This window comes from Oncorhynchus kisutch, linkage group LG10, assembly GCF_002021735.2.
Source record: "Oncorhynchus kisutch isolate 150728-3 linkage group LG10, Okis_V2, whole genome shotgun sequence".
Classification (NCBI taxonomy): Eukaryota; Metazoa; Chordata; class Actinopteri; order Salmoniformes; family Salmonidae; genus Oncorhynchus; species Oncorhynchus kisutch.
In genome coordinates this window covers 2,583,759-2,611,258 of record NC_034183.2, presented here as the reverse complement: position 1 = coordinate 2,611,258, position 27,500 = coordinate 2,583,759, and the positions used below count along the sequence as shown (strand labels likewise).

At 41.7% G+C, this 27,500-nt stretch overlaps 1 protein-coding gene across 1 annotated transcript in view; it reads left to right on the top strand.

Annotated features, from left to right (window-relative positions):
- Positions 1-27,500, top strand: part of LOC109882723 (multiple EGF-like-domains 11) — a 183,049-nt gene that overhangs the window by 45,736 nt on the left and 109,813 nt on the right. Inside the window, exon 5 of the mRNA XM_031832825.1 lies at positions 979-1,115. Within this exon, the coding sequence (XP_031688685.1) occupies positions 979-1,115 (137 nt within the window). The remainder of the gene's footprint in view (positions 1-978; positions 1,116-27,500) is intronic.

The window sequence follows — 27,500 nt, the reverse complement described above, 5'->3', positions numbered from 1 at the left end:
CCTCACTCTGTCATACCCCCAGTCTGTGTTCCTGTGTTCTTCCTCCTCCTCTTCCTCACTCTGTCATACCCCCAGTCTGTGTTCCTGTGTTCTTCCTCCTCCTCTTCCTCACTCTGTCATACCCCCAGTCTGTGTTCCTGTGTTCTTCCAATACCCTTGACTGTATTGTCAGGTATAAATGTCTCTGTATCAAACAGATCCACTATACACTGAGTGTACAAAACATTAGGAACACACTGTTCTTTCCATGACATAGACTGACCAGGTGAATCCAGGTGAAAGCTATGATCCCTTATTGATGTTGTTAAATCCACTTCAGAGAGTGTAGATGAAGGGGAAGGAGACAGGTTCATTTTTAAGCCTTGAGACAATTGAGACATGGATTGTGTGTGTCATTCAGATGGTGATCGGACAAGACAAAAGATTTAAGTGCCTTTGAACTGGGTATGGTAGTCGGTGCGAGGCGCACCGGTTTGTGTCAAGAACTTCAACGCTGCTGGGTTTTACACACTCAGAATTATATCCTGTGTATCAAGAATGGTCCACCACCTAAAGGACATACAGCCAACTTGACACAACTGTGGGAAGCATTGGAGTCAACATGGGCCAGCATCCCTGTGGAAGGCTTTCGACACCTTGTAGAGTCCAGGTCCAGTACTAATTGAGGCTGTTCTGAGGGGAAAAGGGGGAGGGGGGGTGTAACTCAATATTAGGAAGGTATTCTTAATGTTTTGTAGACTCAGTATACTGTATATTGTGTATATCAGGGCTCAGTGTCTGATCCAGTATATCAGGGCTCAGTGTCTGATCCAGTATATATATTCTGGTTGTGTTCCTCAGGGCTCAGTGTCTGATCCAGTATATATATTCTGGTTGTGTTCCTCAGGGCTCAGTGTCTGATCCAGTAAATATATTCTGGTTGTGTTCCTCAGGGCTCAGTGTCTGATCCAGTATATATATTCTGGTTGTGTTCCTCAGGGCTCAGTGTGTGCCCAGCCGTGCCAAGTGGGCAAGTATGGCATCAACTGCAGCAAGGACTGTTCCTGCCTTAACGGTGGACTGTGTGACCATGTCACTGGTCAGTGCCAGTGTACCCCAGGTTACAGTGGACGGAGGTACGTCATGTAGTTTATTACACTCTCTGCTTGACTACTGACTTACCGCTCTCTTTTTTTAACGCCCTTTTTCTCCTCAATGTTCTGGTATCCAATTGGTAGTTACAGTCTTGCCTCATCGCTGCAACTCCCGAACAGATTTGGGAGAGGCAAAAGGTAGAGAGCCGTGCGTCTTTCTCCAAAACACAACCCAACCAAGCCCCACTGCTTCTTGACACAATGCCCACTTAACCCGGAAGCCAGGCGCATCAATGTGTCGGAGGAAACACCGTACACCTGGCAACCGTGTCAGCGCGCATTGCACCCAGCCCGCCACAGGAGTCGCTAGTGCGCGATGGGACAAGGACATCCCTGTCGCCAAACCCTCCCCTAACCCGGACGATGCTGGGCCAATTGTGCATCGCCCCATGGGTCTCCCGGTCGTGGCCAGTCACTTACTGCTCTTAACTCCCTGTGAAGCATAAGGGATAAGGCTGGTGGTGTGACCACATCGCTGGGTAGTGCCAGTGCACAGCTGGCTACAGTTGGTGGAGGGTGAATTACAATCATAGAGTAGTGGAGTCTACTCTCTAGTCTACTCTAATCATACAACAGACCTTATTCTTATCATTATCATCATTTTATTATAATGAATGTGATAAAAATCTAGGCTAGCATGGTTAGGATAAATCTAGACTAGCGGGGTTAGGATGAATCTAAACTAGAATGGTTAGGACAAATCTAGACTAGCGGGGTTAGGATGAATCTAGACTAGCGGGGTTAGGATACATCTAGACTAGCGGGGTTAGGATACATCTAGACTAGCGGGGTTAGGATGAATCTAGACTAGCAGGGTTAGGATACATCTAGACTAGCGGGTTAGGATAAATCTAGACTAAAATGGTTAGGATGAATCTAGACTAGCGGCGTTAGGATAAATCTAGACTAGCATGGTTAGGATAAATCTAGACTAAAATGGTTGGGATGAATCTAGACTAGCGGGGTTAGGATGAATCTAGACTAGAATGGTTAGGATACATCTAGACTAAAATGGTTGGGATGAATCTAGACTAGCGGGGTTAGGATAAATCTAGACTAGCAGGGTTAGGATACATCTAGACTAGCATGGTTAGGATGAATCTAGACTAGCGGAGTTAGGATAAATCTAGACTAGCGGGGTTAGGATGAATCTAGACTAGAATGGTTAGGATAAATCTAGACTAGCGGGGTTAGGATACATCTAGACTAGCATGGTTAGGACAAATCTAGACTAGCGGGGTTAGGATACATCTAGACTAGCGGGGTTAGGATGAATCTAGACTAGCAGGGTTAGGATACATCTAGACTAGCGGGATAGGATAAATCTAGACTAAAATGGTTAGGATGAATCTAGACTAGCGGGGTTAGGATAAATCTAGACTAGCATGGTTAGGATAAATCTAGACTAGCGGGGTTAGGATAAATCTAAACTAGTGGGATTAGGATAAATCTAGACTAGAATGGCTGGGATACATCTAGACTAGAATGGTTGGGATGAATCTAGACTAGCGGGGTTAGGATAAATCTAGACTAGCAGGAATAGGATACATCTAGACTAGCATGGTTAGGTTGAATCTAGACTAGCAGGGTTAGGATACATCTAGACTAGCATGGTTAGGATAAATCTAGACTAGCGGGGTTAGGATACATCTAGACTAGCGGGGTTAGGATGAATCTAGACTAGCAGGGTTAGGATACATCTAGACTAGCGGGTTAGGATAAATCTAGACTAAAATGGTTAGGATGAATCTAGACTAGCGGGGTTAGGATAAATCTAGACTAGCGGGGTTAGGATGAATCTAGACTAGCAGGGTTAGGATACATCTAGACTAGCGGGTTAGGATAAATCTAGACTAAAATGGTTAGGATGAATCTAGACTAGCGGGGTTAGGATAAATCTAGGCTAGCATGGTTAGGATAAATCTAGACTAGCGGGGTTAGGATGAATCTAAACTAGAATGGTTAGGATAAATCTAGACTAGCGGGGTTAGGATGAATCTAGACTAGCGGGGTTAGGATACATCTAGACTAGCGGGGTTAGGATACATCTAGACTAGCGGGGTTAGGATGAATCTAGACTAGCAGGGTTAGGATACATCTAGACTAGCGGGTTAGGATAAATCTAGACTAAAATGGTTAGGATGAATCTAGACTAGCGGCGTTAGGATAAATCTAGACTAGCGGGGTTAGGATAAATCTAGACTAGCATGGTTAGGATAAATCTAGACTAGCGGGGTTAGGATAAATCTAAACTAGTGGGATTAGGATAAATCTAGACTAGAATGGCTGGGATACATCTAGACTAGAATGGTTGGGATGAATCTAGACTAGCGGGGTTAGGATAAATCTAGACTAGCAGGAATAGGATACATCTAGACTAGCATGGTTAGGTTGAATCTAGACTAGCAGGGTTAGGATACATCTAGACTAGCATGGGTAGGATGAATCTAGACTAGCAGGGTTAGGATACATCTAGACTAGCGGGTTAGGATAAATCTAGACTAAAATGGTTAGGATGAATCTAGACTAGCGGCGTTAGGATAAATCTAGACTAGCGGGGTTAGGATAAATCTAGACTAGCATGGTTAGGATAAATCTAGACTAGCGGGGTTAGGATAAATCTAAACTAGTGGGATTAGGATAAATCTAGACTAGAATGGCTGGGATGAATCTAGACTAGCGGGGTTAGGATAAATCTAGACTAGCAGGAATAGGATACATCTAGACTAGCATGGTTAGGTTGAATCTAGACTAGCAGGGTTAGGATACATCTAGACTAGCATGGGTAGGATGAATCTAGACTAGCGAAGTTAGGATAAATCTAGACTAGCGGGGTTAGGATGAATCTAAACTAGAATGGTTAGGATAAATCTAGACTAGCGGGGTTAGGATGAATCTAGACTAGCGGGGTTAGGATACATCTAGACTAGCGGGGTTAGGATACATCTAGACTAGCGGGGTTAGGATGAATCTAGACTAGCAGGGTTAGGATACATCTAGACTATCGGGTTAGGATAAATCTAGACTAAAATGGTTAGGATGAATCTAGACTAGCGGCGTTAGGATAAATCTAGACTAGCATGGTTAGGATAAATCTAGACTAAAATGGTTGGGATGAATCTAGACTAGCGGGGTTAGGATGAATCTAGACTAGAATGGTTAGGATACATCTAGACTAAAATGGTTGGGATGAATCTAGACTAGCGGGGTTAGGATAAATCTAGACTAGCATGGTTAGGATGAATCTAGACTAGCGGAGTTAGGATAAATCTAGACTAGCGGGGTTAGGATGAATCTAGACTAGAATGGTTAGGATAAATCTAGACCTATAGGGGTTAGGATACATCTAGACTAGCATGGTTAGGATAAATCTAGACTAGCGGGGTTAGGATACATCTAGACTAGCGGGGTTAGGATGAATCTAGACTGGCAGAGTTAGGATACATCTAGACTATCGGGTTAGGATAAATCTAGACTAAAATGGTTAGGATGAATCTAGACTAGCGGGGTTAGGATAAATCTAGACTAGCATGGTTAGGATAAATCTAGACTAGCGGGGTTAGGATAAATCTAAACTAGAATGGCTGGGATACATCTAGACTAGAATGGTTGGGATGAATCTAGACTAGCGGGGTTAGGATAAATCTAGACTAGCAGGAATAGGATACATCTAGACTAGCATGGTTAGGTTGAATCTAGACTAGCGGGGTTAGGATAAATCTAGACTAGCAGGAATAGGATACATCTAGACTAGCATGGTTAGGTTGAATCTAGACTAGCAGGGTTAGGATACATCTAGACTAGCATGGGTAGGATGAATCTAGACTAGCGGAGTTAGGATAAATCTAGACTAGCGGGGTTAGGATGAATCTAAACTAGGATGGTTAGGATAAATCTAGACTAGCGGGGTTAGGATACATCTAGACTAGCGGGGTTAGGATACATCTAGACTAGCGGGGTTAGGATACATCTAGACTAGCGGGGATAGGATGAATCTAGACTAGCAGGGTTAGGATACATCTAGACTATCGGGTTAGGATAAATCTAGACTAAAATGGTTGGGATGAATCTAGACTAGCGGGGTTAGGATGAATCTAGACTAGAATGGTTAGGATACATCTAGACTAAAATGGTTGGGATGAATCTAGACTAGCGGGGTTAGGATAAATCTAGACTAGCAGGGTTAGGATACATCTAGACTAGCATGGTTAGGATGAATCTAGACTGGCGGAGTTAGGATAAATCTAGACTAGCGGGGTTAGGATGAATCTAGACTAGAATGGTTAGGATAAATCTAGACTAGCGGGGTTAGGATACATCTAGACTAGCATGGTTAGGATAAATCTAGACTAGCGGGGTTAGGATACATCTAGACTAGCGTGGTTAGGATGAATCTAGACTAGCAGAGTTAGGATAAATCTAGATTAGCGGGGTTAGGATAAATCTAAACTAGTGGGATTAGGATAAATCTAGACTAGCGGGGTTAGGATACATCTAGACTAGCGGGGTTAGGATGAATCTAGACTAGCAGGGTTAGGATAAATCTAGACTAGCGGGGTTAGGATAAATCTAGACTAGCGGGGTTAGGATACATCTAGACTAGCATGGTTAGGATAAATCTAGACTAGCGGGGTTAGGATACATCTAGACTAGCGGGGTTAGGATGAATCTAGACTAGCAGGGTTAGGATACATCTAGACTAGCGGGTTAGGATAAATCTAGACTAAAATGGTTAGGATGAATCTAGACTAGCGGGGTTAGGATAAATCTAGACTAGCATGGTTAGGATAAATCTAGACTAGCGGGGTTAGGATAAATCTAAACTAGTGGGATTAGGATAAATCTAGACTAGAATGGCTGGGATACATCTAGACTAGAATGGTTGGGATGAATCTAGACTAGCGGGGTTAGGATAAATCTAGACTAGCAGGAATAGGATACATCTAGACTAGCATGGTTAGGTTGAATCTAGACTAGCAGGGTTAGGATACATCTAGACTAGCATGGGTAGGATGAATCTAGACTAGCGGAGTTAGGATAAATCTAGACTAGCGGGGTTAGGATGAATCTAAACTAGAATGGTTAGGATAAATCTAGACTAGCGGAGTTAGGATGAATCTAGACTAGCGGGGTTAGGATACATCTAGACTAGCGGGGTTAGGATACATCTAGACTAGCGGGGTTAGGATGAATCTAGACTAGCAGGGTTAGGATACATCTAGACTAAAATGGTTAGGATGAATCTAGACTAGCGGCATTAGGATAAATCTAGACTAGCATGGTTAGGATAAATCTAGACTAAAATGGTTGGGATGAATCTAGACTAGCGGGGTTAGGATGAATCTAGACTAGAATGGTTAGGATACATCTAGACTAAAATGGTTGGGATGAATCTAGACTAGCGGGGTTAGGATAAATCTAGACTAGCAGGGTTAGGATACATCTAGACTAGCATGGTTAGGATGAATCTAGACTAGCGGAGTTAGGATAAATCTAGACTAGCGGGGTTAGGATGAATCTAGACTAGAATGGTTAGGATAAATCTAGACTAGCGGGGTTAGGATACATCTAGACTAGCACGGTTAGGATAAATCTAGACTAGCGGGGTTAGGATACATCTAGACTAGCGGGGTTAGGATGAATCTAGACTAGCAGGGTTAGGATACATCTAGACTAGCGGGTTAGGATAAATCTAGACTAAAATGGTTAGGATGAATCTAGACTAGCGGGGTTAGGATAAATCTAGACTAGCATGGTTAGGATAAATCTAGACTAGCGGGGTTAGGATAAATCTAAACTAGTGGGATTAGGATAAATCTAGACTAGAATGGCTGGGATACATCTAGACTAGAATGGTTGGGATGAATCTAGACTAGCGGGGTTAGGATAAATCTAGACTAGCAGGAATAGGATACATCTAGACTAGCATGGTTAGGTTGAATCTAGACTAGCAGGGTTAGGATACATCTAGACTAGCATGGGTAGGATGAATCTAGACTAGCGGAGTTAGGATAAATCTAGACTAGCGGGGTTAGGATGAATCTAAACTAGAATGGTTAGGATAAATCTAGACTAGCGGGGTTAGGATGAATCTAGACTAGCGGGGTTAGGATACATCTAGACTAGCGGGGTTAGGATGAATCTAGACTAGCAGGGTTAGGATACATCTAGACTATCGGGTTAGGATAAATCTAGACTAAAATGGTTAGGATGAATCTAGACTAGCGGCGTTAGGATAAATCTAGACTAGCATGGTTAGGATAAATCTAGACTAAAATGGTTGGGATGAATCTAGACTAGCGGGGTTAGGATGAATCTAGACTAGAATGGTTAGGATACATCTAGACTAAAATGGTTGGGATGAATCTAGACTAGCGGGGTTAGGATAAATCTAGACTAGCAGGGTTAGGATACATCTAGACTAGCATGGTTAGGATGAATCTAGACTAGCGGAGTTAGGATAAATCTAGACTAGCGGAGTTAGGATAAATCTAGACTAGCGGGGTTAGGATGAATCTAGACTAGAATGGTTAGGATAAATCTAGACTAGCGGGGTTAGGATACATCTAGACTAGCATGGTTAGGATAAATCTAGACTAGCGGGTTAGGATAAATCTAGACTAAAATGGTTAGGATGAATCTAGACTAGCGGGGTTAGGATAAATCTAGACTAGCATGGTTAGGATAAATCTAGACTAGCGGGGTTAGGATAAATCTAAACTAGTGGGATTAGGATAAATCTAGACTAGAATGGCTGGGATACATCTAGACTAGAATGGTTGGGATGAATCTAGACTAGCGGGGTTAGGATAAATCTAGACTAGCAGGAATAGGATACATCTAGACTAGCATGGTTAGGTTGAATCTAGACTAGCAGGGTTAGGATACATCTAGACTAGCATGGGTAGGATGAATCTAGACTAGCGGAGTTAGGATAAATCTAGACTAGCGGGGTTAGGATGAATCTAAACTAGAATGGTTAGGATAAATCTAGACTAGCGGGGTTAGGATGAATCTAGACTAGCGGGGTTAGGATACATCTAGACTAGCGGGGTTAGGATACATCTAGACTAGCGGGGTTAGGATGAATCTAGACTAGCAGGGTTAGGATACATCTAGACTATCGGGTTAGGATAAATCTAGACTAAAATGGTTAGGATGAATCTAGACTAGCGGCGTTAGGATAAATCTAGACTAGCATGGTTAGGATAAATCTAGACTAAAATGTTTGGGATGAATCTAGACTAGCGGGGTTAGGATGAATCTAGACTAGAATGGTTAGGACACATCTAGACTAAAATGGTTGGGATGAATCTAGACTAGCGGGGTTAGGATAAATCTAGACTAGCAGGGTTAGGATACATCTAGACTAGCATGGTTAGGATGAATCTAGACTGGCGGAGTTAGGATAAATCTAGACTAGCGGGGTTAGGATGAATCTAGACTAGAATGGTTAGGATAAATCTAGACTAGCGGGGTTAGGATACATCTAGACTAGCATGGTTAGGATACATCTAGACTAGCGGGGTTAGGATACATCTAGACTAGCGGGGTTAGGATGAATCTAAACTAGCAGGGTTAGGATACATCTAGACTAGCGGGTTAGGATAAATCTAGACTAAAATGGTTAGGATGAATCTAGACTAGCGGGGTTAGGATAAATCTAAACTAGTGGGATTAGGATAAATCTAGACTAGAATGGCTGGGATACATCTAGACTAGAATGGTTGGGATGAATCTAGACTAGCGGGGTTAGGATAAATCTAGACTAGCAGGAATAGGATACATCTAGACTAGCATGGTTAGGTTGAATCTAGACTAGCAGGGTTAGGATACATCTAGACTAGCATGGTTAGGATAAATCTAGACTAGCGGGGGGGATGAATCTAGACTAGAATGGTTAGGATAAATCTAGACTAGCGGGGTTAGGATGAATCTAGACTAGCGGGGTTAGGATACATCTAGACTAGCGGGGTTAGGATACATCTAGACTAGCGGGGTTAGGATGAATCTAGACTAGCAGGGTTAGGATACATCTAGACTAAAATGGTTAGGATGAATCTAGACTAGCGGCATTAGGATAAATCTAGACTAGCATGGTTAGGATAAATCTAGACTAAAATGGTTGGGATGAATCTAGACTAGCGGGGTTAGGATGAATCTAGACTAGAATGGTTAGGATACATCTAGACTAAAATGGTTGGGATGAATCTAGACTAGCGGGGTTAGGATAAATCTAGACTAGCAGGGTTAGGATACATCTAGACTAGAATGGTTAGGATAAATCTAGACTAGCGGGGTTAGGATACATCTAGACTAGCACGGTTAGGATAAATCTAGACTAGCGGGGTTAGGATACATCTAGACTAGCGGGGTTAGGATGAATCTAGACTAGCAGGGTTAGGATACATCTAGACTAGCGGGTTAGGATAAATCTAGACTAAAATGGTTAGGATGAATCTAGACTAGCGGGGTTAGGATAAATCTAGACTAGCATGGTTAGGATAAATCTAGACTAGCGGGGTTAGGATAAATCTAAACTAGTGGGATTAGGATAAATCTAGACTAGAATGGCTGGGATACATCTATACTAGAATGGTTGGGATGAATCTAGACTAGCGGGGTTAGGATAAATCTAGACTAGCAGGAATAGGATACATCTAGACTAGCATGGTTAGGTTGAATCTAGACTAGCAGGGTTAGGATACATCTAGACTAGCATGGGTAGGATGAATCTAGACTAGCGGAGTTAGGATAAATCTAGACTAGCGGGGTTAGGATGAATCTAAACTAGAATGGTTAGGATAAATCTAGACTAGCGGGGTTAGGATGAATCTAGACTAGCGGGGTTAGGATACATCTAGACTAGCGGGGTTAGGATGAATCTAGACTAGCAGGGTTAGGATACATCTAGACTATCGGGTTAGGATAAATCTAGACTAAAATGGTTAGGATGAATCTAGACTAGCGGCGTTAGGATAAATCTAGACTAGCATGGTTAGGATAAATCTAGACTAAAATGGTTGGGATGAATCTAGACTAGAATGGTTAGGATACATCTAGACTAAAATGGTTGGGATGAATCTAGACTAGCGGGGTTAGGATAAATCTAGACTAGCAGGGTTAGGATACATCTAGAGTAGCATGGTTAGGATGAATCTAGACTAGCGGAGTTAGGATAAATCTAGACTAGCGGAGTTAGGATAAATCTAGACTAGCGGGGTTAGGATGAATCTAGACTAGAATGGTTAGGATAAATCTAGACTAGCGGGGTTAGGATACATCTAGACTAGCATGGTTAGGATAAATCTAGACTAGCGGGGTTAGGATACATCTAGACTAGCGGGGTTAGGATGAATCTAAACTAGCAGGGTTAGGATACATCTAGACTAGCGGGTTAGGATAAATCTAGACTAAAATGGTTAGGATGAATCTAGACTAGCGGGGTTAGGATAAATCTAAACTAGTGGGATTAGGATAAATCTAGACTAGAATGGCTGGGATACATCTAGACTAGAATGGTTGGGATGAATCTAGACTAGCGGGGTTAGGATAAATCTAGACTAGCAGGAATAGGATACATCTAGACTAGCATGGTTAGGTTGAATCTAGACTAGCAGGGTTAGGATACATCTAGACTAGCATGGTTAGGATAAATCTAGACTAGCGGGGGGGATGAATCTAGACTAGAATGGTTAGGATAAATCTAGACTAGCGGGGTTAGGATGAATCTAGACTAGCGGGGTTAGGATACATCTAGACTAGCGGGGTTAGGATACATCTAGACTAGCGGGGTTAGGATGAATCTAGACTAGCAGGGTTAGGATACATCTAGACTAAAATGGTTAGGATGAATCTAGACTAGCGGCATTAGGATAAATCTAGACTAGCATGGTTAGGATAAATCTAGACTAAAATGGTTGGGATGAATCTAGACTAGCGGGGTTAGGATGAATCTAGACTAGAATGGTTAGGATACATCTAGACTAAAATGGTTGGGATGAATCTAGACTAGCGGGGTTAGGATGAATCTAGACTAGCAGGGTTAGGATACATCTAGACTAGAATGGTTAGGATAAATCTAGACTAGCGGGGTTAGGATACATCTAGACTAGCACGGTTAGGATAAATCTAGACTAGCGGGGTTAGGATACATCTAGACTAGCGGGGTTAGGATGAATCTAGACTAGCAGGGTTAGGATACATCTAGACTAGCGGGTTAGGATAAATCTAGACTAAAATGGTTAGGATGAATCTAGACTAGCGGGGTTAGGATAAATCTAGACTAGCATGGTTAGGATAAATCTAGACTAGCGGGGTTAGGATAAATCTAAACTAGTGGGATTAGGATAAATCTAGACTAGAATGGCTGGGATACATCTAGACTAGAATGGTTGGGATGAATCTAGACTAGCGGGGTTAGGATAAATCTAGACTAGCAGGAATAGGATACATCTAGACTAGCATGGTTAGGTTGAATCTAGACTAGCAGGGTTAGGATACATCTAGACTAGCATGGGTAGGATGAATCTAGACTAGCGGAGTTAGGATAAATCTAGACTAGCGGGGTTAGGATGAATCTAAACTAGAATGGTTAGGATAAATCTAGACTAGCGGGGTTAGGATGAATCTAGACTAGCGGGGTTAGGATACATCTAGACTAGCGGGGTTAGGATGAATCTAGACTAGCAGGGTTAGGATACATCTAGACTATCGGGTTAGGATAAATCTAGACTAAAATGGTTAGGATGAATCTAGACTAGCGGCGTTAGGATAAATCTAGACTAGCATGGTTAGGATAAATCTAGACTAAAATGGTTGGGATGAATCTAGACTAGCGGGGTTAGGATGAATCTAGACTAGAATGGTTAGGATACATCTAGACTAAAATGGTTGGGATGAATCTAGACTAGCGGGGTTAGGATAAATCTAGACTAGCAGGGTTAGGATACATCTAGAGTAGCATGGTTAGGATGAATCTAGACTAGCGGAGTTAGGATAAATCTAGACTAGCGGAGTTAGGATAAATCTAGACTAGCGGGGTTAGGATGAATCTAGACTAGAATGGTTAGGATAAATCTAGACTAGCGGGGTTAGGATACATCTAGACTAGCATGGTTAGGATAAATCTAGACTAGCGGGGTTAGGATACATCTAGACTAGCATGGTTAGGATAAATCTAGACTAGCGGGGTTAGGATACATCTAGACTAGCGGGGTTAGGATGAATCTAAACTAGAATGGTTAGGATAAATCTAGACTAGCGGGGTTAGGATACATCTAGACTAGCATGGTTAGGATAAATCTAGACTAGCGGGGTTAGGATACATCTAGACTAGCGGGGTTAGGATGAATCTAAACTAGCAGGGTTAGGATACATCTAGACTAGCGGGTTAGGATAAATCTAGACTAAAATGGTTAGGATGAATCTAGACTAGCGGGGTTAGGATAAATCTAAACTAGTGGGATTAGGATAAATCTAGACTAGAATGGCTGGGATACATCTAGACTAGAATGGTTGGGATGAATCTAGACTAGCGGGGTTAGGATAAATCTAGACTAGCAGGAATAGGATACATCTAGACTAGCATGGTTAGGTTGAATCTAGACTAGCAGGGTTAGGATACATCTAGACTAGCATGGTTAGGATAAATCTAGACTAGCGGAGGGGATGAATCTAGACTAGAATGGTTAGGATAAATCTAGACTAGCGGGGTTAGGATGAATCTAGACTAGCGGGGTTAGGATACATCTAGACTAGCGGGGTTAGGATACATCTAGACTAGCAGGGTTAGGATACATCTAGAGTAGCATGGTTAGGATGAATCTAGACTAGCGGAGTTAGGATAAATCTAGACTAGCGGAGTTAGGATAAATCTAGACTAGCGGGGTTAGGATGAATCTAGACTAGAATGGTTAGGATAAATCTAGACTAGCGGGGTTAGGATACATCTAGACTAGCATGGTTAGGATAAATCTAGACTAGCGGGGTTAGGATACATCTAGACTAGCGGGGTTAGGATGAATCTAAACTAGCAGGGTTAGGATACATCTAGACTAGCGGGTTAGGATAAATCTAGACTAAAATGGTTAGGATGAATCTAGACTAGCGGGGTTAGGATAAATCTAAACTAGTGGGATTAGGATAAATCTAGACTAGAATGGCTGGGATACATCTAGACTAGAATGGTTGGGATGAATCTAGACTAGCGGGGTTAGGATAAATCTAGACTAGCAGGAATAGGATACATCTAGACTAGCATGGTTAGGTTGAATCTAGACTAGCAGGGTTAGGATACATCTAGACTAGCATGGTTAGGATAAATCTAGACTAGCGGGGGGGATGAATCTAGACTAGAATGGTTAGGATAAATCTAGACTAGCGGGGTTAGGATGAATCTAGACTAGCGGGGTTAGGATACATCTAGACTAGCGGGGTTAGGATACATCTAGACTAGCGGGGTTAGGATGAATCTAGACTAGCAGGGTTAGGATACATCTAGACTAAAATGGTTAGGATGAATCTAGACTAGCGGCATTAGGATAAATCTAGACTAGCATGGTTAGGATAAATCTAGACTAAAATGGTTGGGATGAATCTAGACTAGCGGGGTTAGGATGAATCTAGACTAGAATGGTTAGGATACATCTAGACTAAAATGGTTGGGATGAATCTAGACTAGCGGGGTTAGGATGAATCTAGACTAGCAGGGTTAGGATACATCTAGACTAGAATGGTTAGGATAAATCTAGACTAGCGGGGTTAGGATACATCTAGACTAGCACGGTTAGGATAAATCTAGACTAGCGGGGTTAGGATACATCTAGACTAGCGGGGTTAGGATGAATCTAGACTAGCAGGGTTAGGATACATCTAGACTAGCGGGTTAGGATAAATCTAGACTAAAATGGTTAGGATGAATCTAGACTAGCGGGGTTAGGATAAATCTAGACTAGCATGGTTAGGATAAATCTAGACTAGCGGGGTTAGGATAAATCTAAACTAGTGGGATTAGGATAAATCTAGACTAGAATGGCTGGGATACATCTAGACTAGAATGGTTGGGATGAATCTAGACTAGCGGGGTTAGGATAAATCTAGACTAGCAGGAATAGGATACATCTAGACTAGCATGGTTAGGTTGAATCTAGACTAGCAGGGTTAGGATACATCTAGACTAGCATGGGTAGGATGAATCTAGACTAGCGGAGTTAGGATAAATCTAGACTAGCGGGGTTAGGATGAATCTAAACTAGAATGGTTAGGATAAATCTAGACTAGCGGGGTTAGGATGAATCTAGACTAGCGGGGTTAGGATACATCTAGACTAGCGGGGTTAGGATGAATCTAGACTAGCAGGGTTAGGATACATCTAGACTATCGGGTTAGGATAAATCTAGACTAAAATGGTTAGGATGAATCTAGACTAGCGGCGTTAGGATAAATCTAGACTAGCATGGTTAGGATAAATCTAGACTAAAATGGTTGGGATGAATCTAGACTAGCGGGGTTAGGATGAATCTAGACTAGAATGGTTAGGATACATCTAGACTAAAATGGTTGGGATGAATCTAGACTAGCGGGGTTAGGATAAATCTAGACTAGCAGGGTTAGGATACATCTAGAGTAGCATGGTTAGGATGAATCTAGACTAGCGGAGTTAGGATAAATCTAGACTAGCGGAGTTAGGATAAATCTAGACTAGCGGGGTTAGGATGAATCTAGACTAGAATGGTTAGGATAAATCTAGACTAGCGGGGTTAGGATACATCTAGACTAGCATGGTTAGGATAAATCTAGACTAGCGGGGTTAGGATACATCTAGACTAGCATGGTTAGGATAAATCTAGACTAGCGGGGTTAGGATACATCTAGACTAGCGGGGTTAGGATGAATCTAAACTAGAATGGTTAGGATAAATCTAGACTAGCGGGGTTAGGATACATCTAGACTAGCATGGTTAGGATAAATCTAGACTAGCGGGGTTAGGATACATCTAGACTAGCGGGGTTAGGATGAATCTAAACTAGCAGGGTTAGGATACATCTAGACTAGCGGGTTAGGATAAATCTAGACTAAAATGGTTAGGATGAATCTAGACTAGCGGGGTTAGGATAAATCTAAACTAGTGGGATTAGGATAAATCTAGACTAGAATGGCTGGGATACATCTAGACTAGAATGGTTGGGATGAATCTAGACTAGCGGGGTTAGGATAAATCTAGACTAGCAGGAATAGGATACATCTAGACTAGCATGGTTAGGTTGAATCTAGACTAGCAGGGTTAGGATACATCTAGACTAGCATGGTTAGGATAAATCTAGACTAGCGGGGGGGATGAATCTAGACTAGAATGGTTAGGATAAATCTAGACTAGCGGGGTTAGGATGAATCTAGACTAGCGGGGTTAGGATACATCTAGACTAGCGGGGTTAGGATACATCTAGACTAGCGGGGTTAGGATGAATCTAGACTAGCAGGGTTAGGATACATCTAGACTAAAATGGTTAGGATGAATCTAGACTAGCGGCATTAGGATAAATCTAGACTAGCATGGTTAGGATAAATCTAGACTAAAATGGTTGGGATGAATCTAGACTAGCGGGGTTAGGATGAATCTAGACTAGAATGGTTAGGATACATCTAGACTAAAATGGTTGGGATGAATCTAGACTAGCGGGGTTAGGATAAATCTAGACTAGCAGGGTTAGGATACATCTAGACTAGAATGGTTAGGATAAATCTAGACTAGCGGGGTTAGGATACATCTAGACTAGCACGGTTAGGATAAATCTAGACTAGCGGGGTTAGGATACATCTAGACTAGCGGGGTTAGGATGAATCTAGACTAGCAGGGTTAGGATACATCTAGACTAGCGGGTTAGGATAAATCTAGACTAAAATGGTTAGGATGAATCTAGACTAGCGGGGTTAGGATAAATCTAGACTAGCATGGTTAGGATAAATCTAGACTAGCGGGGTTAGGATAAATCTAAACTAGTGGGATTAGGATAAATCTAGACTAGAATGGCTGGGATACATCTAGACTAGAATGGTTGGGATGAATCTAGACTAGCGGGGTTAGGATACATCTAGACTAGCATGGTTAGGATAAATCTAGACTAGCGGGGTTAGGATACATCTAGACTAGCGGGGTTAGGATGAATCTAAACTAGCAGGGTTAGGATACATCTAGACTAGCGGGTTAGGATAAATCTAGACTAAAATGGTTAGGATGAATCTAGACTAGCGGGGTTAGGATAAATCTAAACTAGTGGGATTAGGATAAATCTAGACTAGAATGGCTGGGATACATCTAGACTAGAATGGTTGGGATGAATCTAGACTAGCGGGGTTAGGATAAATCTAGACTAGCAGGAATAGGATACATCTAGACTAGCATGGTTAGGTTGAATCTAGACTAGCAGGGTTAGGATACATCTAGACTAGCATGGTTAGGATAAATCTAGACTAGCGGGGGGGATGAATCTAGACTAGAATGGTTAGGATAAATCTAGACTAGCGGGGTTAGGATGAATCTAGACTAGCGGGGTTAGGATACATCTAGACTAGCGGGGTTAGGATACATCTAGACTAGCGGGGTTAGGATGAATCTAGACTAGCAGGGTTAGGATACATCTAGACTAAAATGGTTAGGATGAATCTAGACTAGCGGCATTAGGATAAATCTAGACTAGCATGGTTAGGATAAATCTAGACTAAAATGGTTGGGATGAATCTAGACTAGCGGGGTTAGGATGAATCTAGACTAGAATGGTTAGGATACATCTAGACTAAAATGGTTGGGATGAATCTAGACTAGCGGGGTTAGGATAAATCTAGACTAGCAGGGTTAGGATACATCTAGACTAGAATGGTTAGGATAAATCTAGACTAGCGGGGTTAGGATACATCTAGACTAGCACGGTTAGGATAAATCTAGACTAGCGGGGTTAGGATACATCTAGACTAGCGGGGTTAGGATGAATCTAGACTAGCAGGGTTAGGATACATCTAGACTAGCGGGTTAGGATAAATCTAGACTAAAATGGTTAGGATGAATCTAGACTAGCGGGGTTAGGATAAATCTAGACTAGCATGGTTAGGATAAATGTAGACTAGCGGGGTTAGGATAAATCTAAACTAGTGGGATTAGGATAAATCTAGACTAGAATGGCTGGGATACATCTAGACTAGAATGGTTGGGATGAATCTAGACTAGCGGGGTTAGGATAAATCTAGACTAGCAGGAATAGGATACATCTAGACTAGCATGGTTAGGTTGAATCTAGACTAGCAGGGTTAGGATACATCTAGACTAGCATGGGTAGGATGAATCTAGACTAGCGGAGTTAGGATAAATCTAGACTAGCGGGGTTAGGATGAATCTAAACTAGAATGGTTAGGATAAATCTAGACTAGCGGGGTTAGGATGAATCTAGACTAGCGGGGTTAGGATACATCTAGACTAGCGGGGTTAGGATGAATCTAGACTAGCAGGGTTAGGATACATCTAGACTATCGGGTTAGGATAAATCTAGACTAAAATGGTTAGGATGAATCTAGACTAGCGGCGTTAGGATAAATCTAGACTAGCATGGTTAGGATAAATCTAGACTAAAATGGTTGGGATGAATCTAGACTAGCGGGGTTAGGATGAATCTAGACTAGAATGGTTAGGATACATCTAGACTAAAATGGTTGGGATGAATCTAGACTAGCGGGGTTAGGATAAATCTAGACTAGCAGGGTTAGGATACATCTAGACTAGCATGGTTAGGATGAATCTAGACTAGCGGAGTTAGGATAAATCTAGACTAGCGGAGTTAGGATAAATCTAGACTAGCGGGGTTAGGATGAATCTAGACTAGAATGGTTAGGATAAATCTAGACTAGCGGGGTTAGGATACATCTAGACTAGCATGGTTAGGATAAATCTAGACTAGCGGGTTAGGATAAATCTAGACTAAAATGGTTAGGATGAATCTAGACTAGCGGGGTTAGGATAAATCTAGACTAGCATGGTTAGGATAAATCTAGACTAGCGGGGTTAGGATAAATCTAAACTAGTGGGATTAGGATAAATCTAGACTAGAATGGCTGGGATACATCTAGACTAGAATGGTTGGGATGAATCTAGACTAGCGGGGTTAGGATAAATCTAGACTAGCAGGAATAGGATACATCTAGACTAGCATGGTTAGGTTGAATCTAGACTAGCAGGGTTAGGATACATCTAGACTAGCATGGGTAGGATGAATCTAGACTAGCGGAGTTAGGATGAATCTAAACTAGCAGGGTTAGGATACATCTAGACTAGCGGGTTAGGATAAATCTAGACTAAAATGGTTAGGATGAATCTAGACTAGCGGGGTTAGGATAAATCTAAACTAGTGGGATTAGGATAAATCTAGACTAGAATGGCTGGGATACATCTAGACTAGAATGGTTGGGATGAATCTAGACTAGCGGGGTTAGGATAAATCTAGACTAGCAGGAATAGGATACATCTAGACTAGCATGGTTAGGTTGAATCTAGACTAGCAGGGTTAGGATACATCTAGACTAGCATGGTTAGGATAAATCTAGACTAGCGGGGGGGATGAATCTAGACTAGAATGGTTAGGATAAATCTAGACTAGCGGGGTTAGGATGAATCTAGACTAGCGGGGTTAGGATACATCTAGACTAGCGGGGTTAGGATACATCTAGACTAGCGGGGTTAGGATGAATCTAGACTAGCAGGGTTAGGATACATCTAGACTAAAATGGTTAGGATGAATCTAGACTAGCGGCATTAGGATAAATCTAGACTAGCATGGTTAGGATAAATCTAGACTAAAATGGTTGGGATGAATCTAGACTAGCGGGGTTAGGATGAATCTAGACTAGAATGGTTAGGATACATCTAGACTAAAATGGTTGGGATGAATCTAGACTAGCGGGGTTAGGATAAATCTAGACTAGCAGGGTTAGGATACATCTAGACTAGAATGGTTAGGATAAATCTAGACTAGCGGGGTTAGGATACATCTAGACTAGCACGGTTAGGATAAATCTAGACTAGCGGGGTTAGGATACATCTAGACTAGCGGGGTTAGGATGAATCTAGACTAGCAGGGTTAGGATACATCTAGACTAGCGGGTTAGGATAAATCTAGACTAAAATGGTTAGGATGAATCTAGACTAGCGGGGTTAGGATAAATCTAGACTAGCATGGTTAGGATAAATGTAGACTAGCGGGGTTAGGATAAATCTAAACTAGTGGGATTAGGATAAATCTAGACTAGAATGGCTGGGATACATCTAGACTAGAATGGTTGGGATGAATCTAGACTAGCGGGGTTAGGATAAATCTAGACTAGCAGGAATAGGATACATCTAGACTAGCATGGTTAGGTTGAATCTAGACTAGCAGGGTTAGGATACATCTAGACTAGCATGGGTAGGATGAATCTAGACTAGCGGAGTTAGGATAAATCTAGACTAGCGGGGTTAGGATGAATCTAAACTAGAATGGTTAGGATAAATCTAGACTAGCGGGGTTAGGATGAATCTAGACTAGCGGGGTTAGGATACATCTAGACTAGCGGGGTTAGGATGAATCTAGACTAGCAGGGTTAGGATACATCTAGACTATCGGGTTAGGATAAATCTAGACTAAAATGGTTAGGATGAATCTAGACTAGCGGCGTTAGGATAAATCTAGACTAGCATGGTTAGGATAAATCTAGACTAAAATGGTTGGGATGAATCTAGACTAGCGGGGTTAGGATGAATCTAGACTAGAATGATTAGGATACATCTAGACTAAAATGGTTGGGATGAATCTAGACTAGCGGGGTTAGGATAAATCTAGACTAGCAGGGTTAGGATACATCTAGACTAGCATGGTTAGGATGAATCTAGACTAGCGGAGTTAGGATAAATCTAGACTAGCGGAGTTAGGATAAATCTAGACTAGCGGGGTTAGGATGAATCTAGACTAGAATGGTTAGGATAAATCTAGACTAGCGGGGTTAGGATACATCTAGACTAGCATGGTTAGGATAAATCTAGACTAGCGGGTTAGGATAAATCTAGACTAAAATGGTTAGGATGAATCTAGACTAGCGGGGTTAGGATAAATCTAGACTAGCATGGTTAGGATAAATCTAGACTAGCGGGGTTAGGATAAATCTAAACTAGTGGGATTAGGATAAATCTAGACTAGAATGGCTGGGATACATCTAGACTAGAATGGTTGGGATGAATCTAGACTAGCGGGGTTAGGATAAATCTAGACTAGCAGGAATAGGATACATCTAGACTAGCATGGTTAGGTTGAATCTAGACTAGCAGGGTTAGGATACATCTAGACTAGCATGGGTAGGATGAATCTAGACTAGCGGAGTTAGGATGAATCTAAACTAGCAGGGTTAGGATACATCTAGACTAGCGGGTTAGGATAAATCTAGACTAAAATGGTTAGGATGAATCTAGACTAGCGGGGTTAGGATAAATCTAAACTAGTGGGATTAGGATAAATCTAGACTAGAATGGCTGGGATACATCTAGACTAGAATGGTTGGGATGAATCTAGACTAGCGGGGTTAGGATAAATCTAGACTAGCAGGAATAGGATACATCTAGACTAGCATGGTTAGGTTGAATCTAGACTAGCAGGGTTAGGATACATCTAGACTAGCATGGTTAGGATAAATCTAGACTAGCGGGGGGGATGAATCTAGACTAGAATGGTTAGGATAAATCTAGACTAGCGGGGTTAGGATGAATCTAGACTAGCGGGGTTAGGATACATCTAGACTAGCGGGGTTAGGATACATCTAGACTAGCGGGGTTAGGATGAATCTAGACTAGCAGGGTTAGGATACATCTAGACTAAAATGGTTAGGATGAATCTAGACTAGCGGCATTAGGATAAATCTAGACTAGCATGGTTAGGATAAATCTAGACTAAAATGGTTGGGATGAATCTAGACTAGCGGGGTTAGGATGAATCTAGACTAGAATGGTTAGGATACATCTAGACTAAAATGGTTAGGATGAATCTAGACTAGCGGGGTTAGGATAAATCTAGACTAGCAGGGTTAGGATACATCTAGACTAGAATGGTTAGGATAAATCTAGACTAGCGGGGTTAGGATACATCTAGACTAGCACGGTTAGGATAAATCTAGACTAGCGGGGTTAGGATACATCTAGACTAGCGGGGTTAGGATGAATCTAGACTAGCAGGGTTAGGATACATCTAGACTAGCGGGTTAGGATAAATCTAGACTAAAATGGTTAGGATACATCTAGACTAAAATGGTTGGGATGAATCTAGACTAGCGGGGTTAGGATAAATCTAGACTAGCAGGGTTAGGATACATCTAGACTAGCATGGTTAGGATGAATCTAGACTAGCGGAGTTAGGATAAATCTAGACTAGCGGAGTTAGGATAAATCTAGACTAGCGGGGTTAGGATGAATCTAGACTAGAATGGTTAGGATAAATCTAGACTAGCGGGGTTAGGATACATCTAGACTAGCATGGTTAGGATAAATCTAGACTAGCGGGTTAGGATAAATCTAGACTAAAATGGTTAGGATGAATCTAGACTAGCGGGGTTAGGATAAATCTAGACTAGCATGGTTAGGATAAATCTAGACTAGCGGGGTTAGGATAAATCTAAACTAGTGGGATTAGGATAAATCTAGACTAGAATGGCTGGGATACATCTAGACTAGAATGGTTGGGATGAATCTAGACTAGCGGGGTTAGGATAAATCTAGACTAGCAGGAATAGGATACATCTAGACTAGCATGGTTAGGTTGAATCTAGACTAGCAGGGTTAGGATACATCTAGACTAGCATGGGTAGGATGAATCTAGACTAGCGGAGTTAGGATAAATCTAGACTAGCGTGGTTAGGATGAATCTAAACTAGAATGGTTAGGATAAATCTAGACTAGCGGGGTTAGGATGAATCTAGACTAGCGGGGTTAGGATACATCTAGACTAGCGGGGTTAGGATACATCTAGACTAGCGGGGTTAGGATGAATCTAGACTAGCAGGGTTAGGATACATCTAGACTATCGGGTTAGGATAAATCTAGACTAAAATGGTTAGGATGAATCTAGACTAGCGGCGTTAGGATAAATCTAGACTAGCATGGTTAGGATAAATCTAGACTAAAATGTTTGGGATGAATCTAGACTAGCGGGGTTAGGATGAATCTAGACTAGAATGGTTAGGACACATCTAGACTAAAATGGTTGGGATGAATCTAGACTAGCGGGGTTAGGATAAATCTAGACTAGCAGGGTTAGGATACATCTAGACTAGCATGGTTAGGATGAATCTAGACTGGCGGAGTTAGGATAAATCTAGACTAGCGGGGTTAGGATGAATCTAGACTAGAATGGTTAGGATAAATCTAGACTAGCGGGGTTAGGATACATCTAGACTAGCATGGTTAGGATAAATCTAGACTAGCGGGGTTAGGATACATCTAGACTAGCGGGGTTAGGATGAATCTAAACTAGCAGGGTTAGGATACATCTAGACTAGCGGGTTAGGATAAATCTAGACTAAAATGGTTAGGATGAATCTAGACTAGCGGGGTTAGGATAAATCTAAACTAGTGGGATTAGGATAAATCTAGACTAGAATGGCTGGGATACATCTAGACTAGAATGGTTGGGATGAATCTAGACTAGCGGGGTTAGGATAAATCTAGACTAGCAGGAATAGGATACATCTAGACTAGCATGGTTAGGTTGAATCTAGACTAGCAGGGTTAGGATACATCTAGACTAGCATGGTTAGGATAAATCTAGACTAGCGGGGGGGATGAATCTAGACTAGAATGGTTAGGATAAATCTAGACTAGCGGGGTTAGGATGAATCTAGACTAGCGGGGTTAGGATACATCTAGACTAGCGGGGTTAGGATACATCTAGACTAGCGGGGTTAGGATGAATCTAGACTAGCAGGGTTAGGATACATCTAGACTAGCGGGTTAGGATAAATCTAGACTAAAATGGTTAGGATGAATCTAGACTAGCGGGGTTAGGATAAATCTAGACTAGCATGGTAAGGATAAATCTAGACTAGCGGGGTTAGGATAAATCTAAACTAGTGGGATTAGGATAAATCTAGACTAGAATGGTTAGGATACATCTAGACTAGCATGTTTAGGATAAATCTAGACTAGCGGGTTTAGGATACATGTAGACTAGCATGGTTAGGATGAATCTAGACTAGCAGGGTTAGGATAAATCTAGACTAGCGGGGTTAGGATAAATCTAAACTAGTGGGATTAGGATAAATCTAGACTAGCGGGGTTAGGATACATCTAGACTAGCGGGGTTAGGATGAATCTAGACTAGCAGGGTTAGGATAAATCTAGACTAGCGGGGTTAGGATAAATCTAGACTAGCGGGGTTAGGATGAATCTAGACTAGCGGGGTTAGGATGAATCTAGACTAGCGGGGTTAGGATACATCTAGACTAGCGTGGTTAGGATAAATCTAGACTAGCGGGGTTAGGATGAATCTAGACTAGCGGGGTTAGGATAAATCTAGACTAGCGGGGTTAGGATACATCTAGACTAGAATGGTTAGGATACATCTAGACTAGCGGGGTTAGGATACATCTAGACTAGCGGGGTTAGGATACATCTAGACTAGCGGGGTTAGGATACATCTAGACTAGAATGGTTAGGATACATCTAGACTAGCGGGGTTAGGATACATCTAGACTAGCGGGGTTAGGATACATCTAGACTAGCGTGGTTAGGATACATCTAGACTAGCGTGGTTAGGACATCTAGACTAGCGTGGTTAGGACATCTAGACTAGCATGGTTAGGATACATCTAGACTAGCATGGTTAGGATACATCTAGACTAGCATGGTTAGGATACATCTAGACTAGCGGGGTTAGGATACATCTAGACTAGAATGGTTAGGATACATCTAGACTAGCATGGTTAGGATACATCTAGACTAGCATGGTTAGGATACATCTAGACTAGCATGGTTAGGATACATCTAGACTAGCGGGGTTACTCTACACACAAAAACCCGTACAAATCCCTTCGTTCTCCATTTGGCAAATCTGACTATAACTCTATCTTCCTGATTCCTGTTTACAAGCAAAAACTCAAACAGCAAGTACCAGTGACGCAATACTAAAGTGGTCAGATGAAATGGATGCTAAGCTACAGGACTGTTTTGTTAGCCTGGAATATGTTCTGATGGCATTAAGGAGTCACCGGCTTCATGAATAAATTATTCGACATCGACGTCCCCACAGTGACCGTACGTACAGTATATACAGTGGGGAGAGTGGGAAGTATTTGATACACTGCCGATTTTGCAGGTTTTTCTACTTACAAAGCATGTAGAGGTCTGTAACTATTATCATAGGTACACTTCAACTGTGATAGACGGAATCTAAAACAAAAATCCAGAAAATCACATTGTATGATTTTTAAGTAATTAATTAGCATTTTATTGCATGACATAAGTATTTCATCACCTACCAACCAGTAAGAATTCCGGCTCTCACAGACCTGTTAGTTTTTCTTTAAGAAGCCCCCTGTTCTCCACTCATTACCTGTATTAACTGCACTTGTTTGAACTCGTTACCTGTATAAAAGACACCTGTCCACACACTCAATCAAACTCCAACCTCTCCACAATGGCCAAGACCAGAGAGGATGTAAGGACATCAGGGATAAAATTGTAAACCTGCACAAGGCTGGGACGGGCTACAGGACAATAGGCAAGCACCTTGGTGAGAAGGCAACAACTGTTGGCACAATTATTAGAAAATGGAAGAAGTTCAAGATGACGGTCAATCACCCTCAGTCTGGGGCTCCATGCAAGATCTCACCTCGTGGGGCATCAATGATCATGAGGAAGGTGAGGGATCAGCCCTGAACTACAAGGCAGTACCTGGTCAATGACCTGAAGAGAGCTGGGACCACAGTCTCAAAGAAAACCATTAGTAACACACTACGCCGTCATGGATTAAAATCCTGCAGCGCACGCAAGGTCCCCCTGCTCAAGCCAACGCATGTCCAGGCCCGTCTGAAGTTTGCCAATGACCATCTGGATGATCCAGAGGAGGAATGGGAGAAGGTCATGTGGTCTGATGAGACCAAAAAATAGAGCTTTTTGGTCTAAACTCCACTCGCCGTGTTTGGAGGAAGAAGAAGGATGAGTACAACCCCAAGAACACCATCCCAACCGTGAAGCATGGAGGTGGAAACATCATTCTTTGGGGATGCTTTTCTGCAAAGGGGACAGGACGACTGCACCGTATTGAAGGGGAGGATGGATGGGGCCATGTATCGTCCGTATTGCTCAGCGACAGCCCTGAAACCTGAAGGATCTGGAGAAGGTCTGTATGGAGGAGTGGGCCAAAATCTCTGCTGCATTGTGTGCAAACCTGGTCAAGAACTACAGGAAACGTATGATCTCTGTAAATTGCAAACAACGGTTTATGTACCAAATATTAAAAACCTGTTGACGGGTTGGGGTTCCCTTTTGGGAACGACCCCTCCCACGTTCAGCTGGAACGGTGGCGCACGGAATGCAAAACTATTCTTAGAAATATTTAACCTCCACACATTGACAAGTCCAATAGCTCAAATGAAAGATAAACACCTTGTTCATCTAGCCAGCAAGTCAGATTTCTAAAATGTTTTACGGCGAAAACATACCACATTTTTATGTCAAACCACCACCAAAGACACAGCTAATTTGAATAGCCATGTTGAACAAAATATGCAATCAACAACCGCAGGATTGAAAGAAAAATAATTCACTAACCTTTTGAAAATCTTCATCAGATGACAGTAATAGGACATGTTATACAGTACATTTATGTTTTTTTTTCAATAATATTCAATTTATATCCATAAATCTCTGTTTACAATGACGCCATGTTCAAAAAATGCTACTCAAATGTCCGGAGAAATGATGATAGCCCCGCCAGATAACAAGCAATACACATCATAAACTTTGACTAAATATACATGTTCTACATATAGTTAGAAAGATACACTTCTTCTTAATGCAACCACTGTGTTACATTTATTTTTAACGTTACAGAATTCGTTCACTAGGCTATAATATGAGACGGCGCTCAGAAATTAGCAGTATGTCTCCTCTATGTTTGAGTCCACAGAAACACAAAATTACCACATAAATATTCCCTTACCTTTGATGTTCTTCGATCAGAAGCCGTGGAGGGAGTCATACTTACCAAAAACTGCGTTTGGTTTTCAAGTCTGTGTCTTTGGGTTATCAAACGCGACAAATTCCGGCTGAAATGCAGCCAAAATTCTAGTGGATGCGCATCAAAACTTCAAAATTACATATTATATGTCGACTAAACTGGTCAAACTAAGTGCAGAATCAAGCTTTAGGATATTCTAAACGTGCAAAACAATTATCAGCTCGAACAGACAAACCGACATCGTTTGGTGAAACCTGGAACAAAGAGAGCTCTGGACCCGACGCGCGCAAGAGAGTACATGTATTTTCGCGTGACCCGAAGATTTTATCCAGCCAAAGGGCGAGGGAGCGAGCAATTCTCACAATGAAACGCCCCATTGAAAGGAGACATTGCGCTGAAGAGATAGAAACTGTTCCCAGATCCGTAGCTGGTTGGGAAGGGTGGGGGCGATGACGTCAAAGTTGGCCCAACTTTTCTGATGACAAGAGAGAGTTTGGAAGAATGGCTGCCCTGAGAGTTCTGCTTTACATACAGACATAATTTGAACGGTTTTAGAAGCTTTAGAGTGTTTTCTATTCAATAATTATTATTATATGCATATATTAGCAATTTTTGACAGATTTCTGTTTACTATGGGCACGCAATTCCTCCAACGGCGGCAGTATTCTGCCCTATCTTTAACAGGTTTTAAGTTCTGCTTTTTGGATGAGTCAAATACTACACACAATTTCCCCATAATGACAAAGCGAAAAAATGCTAGCCTAGTTTTTTTTTAACTCTTTGCAAAAAAATGTTTTATACAGATATACCTTATTTACGTAAGTATTCAGACCCTTTGGGTTTTCTAATGATCAATTAGCCTTTAGAAATGATAAACTTGGATTAGCTAACACAATGTGCCATTGGAACACAGGAGTGATGGTTGTTGATAATGGGCCTCTGTAGATAGACTGCCGTTTCCAGCTACAATAGACATTTACAACATTAACAATGTCTACAATGTATTTCTGATCAATTTGATGTTATGTTAATGGACCAAAAAATAGCTTTTCTTTCAAAAACAAGGACATTTTTAAGTGACCCAAAACTTTTGAACAGTAGTGTAGGTAATAGGGTACAATTTAGGACA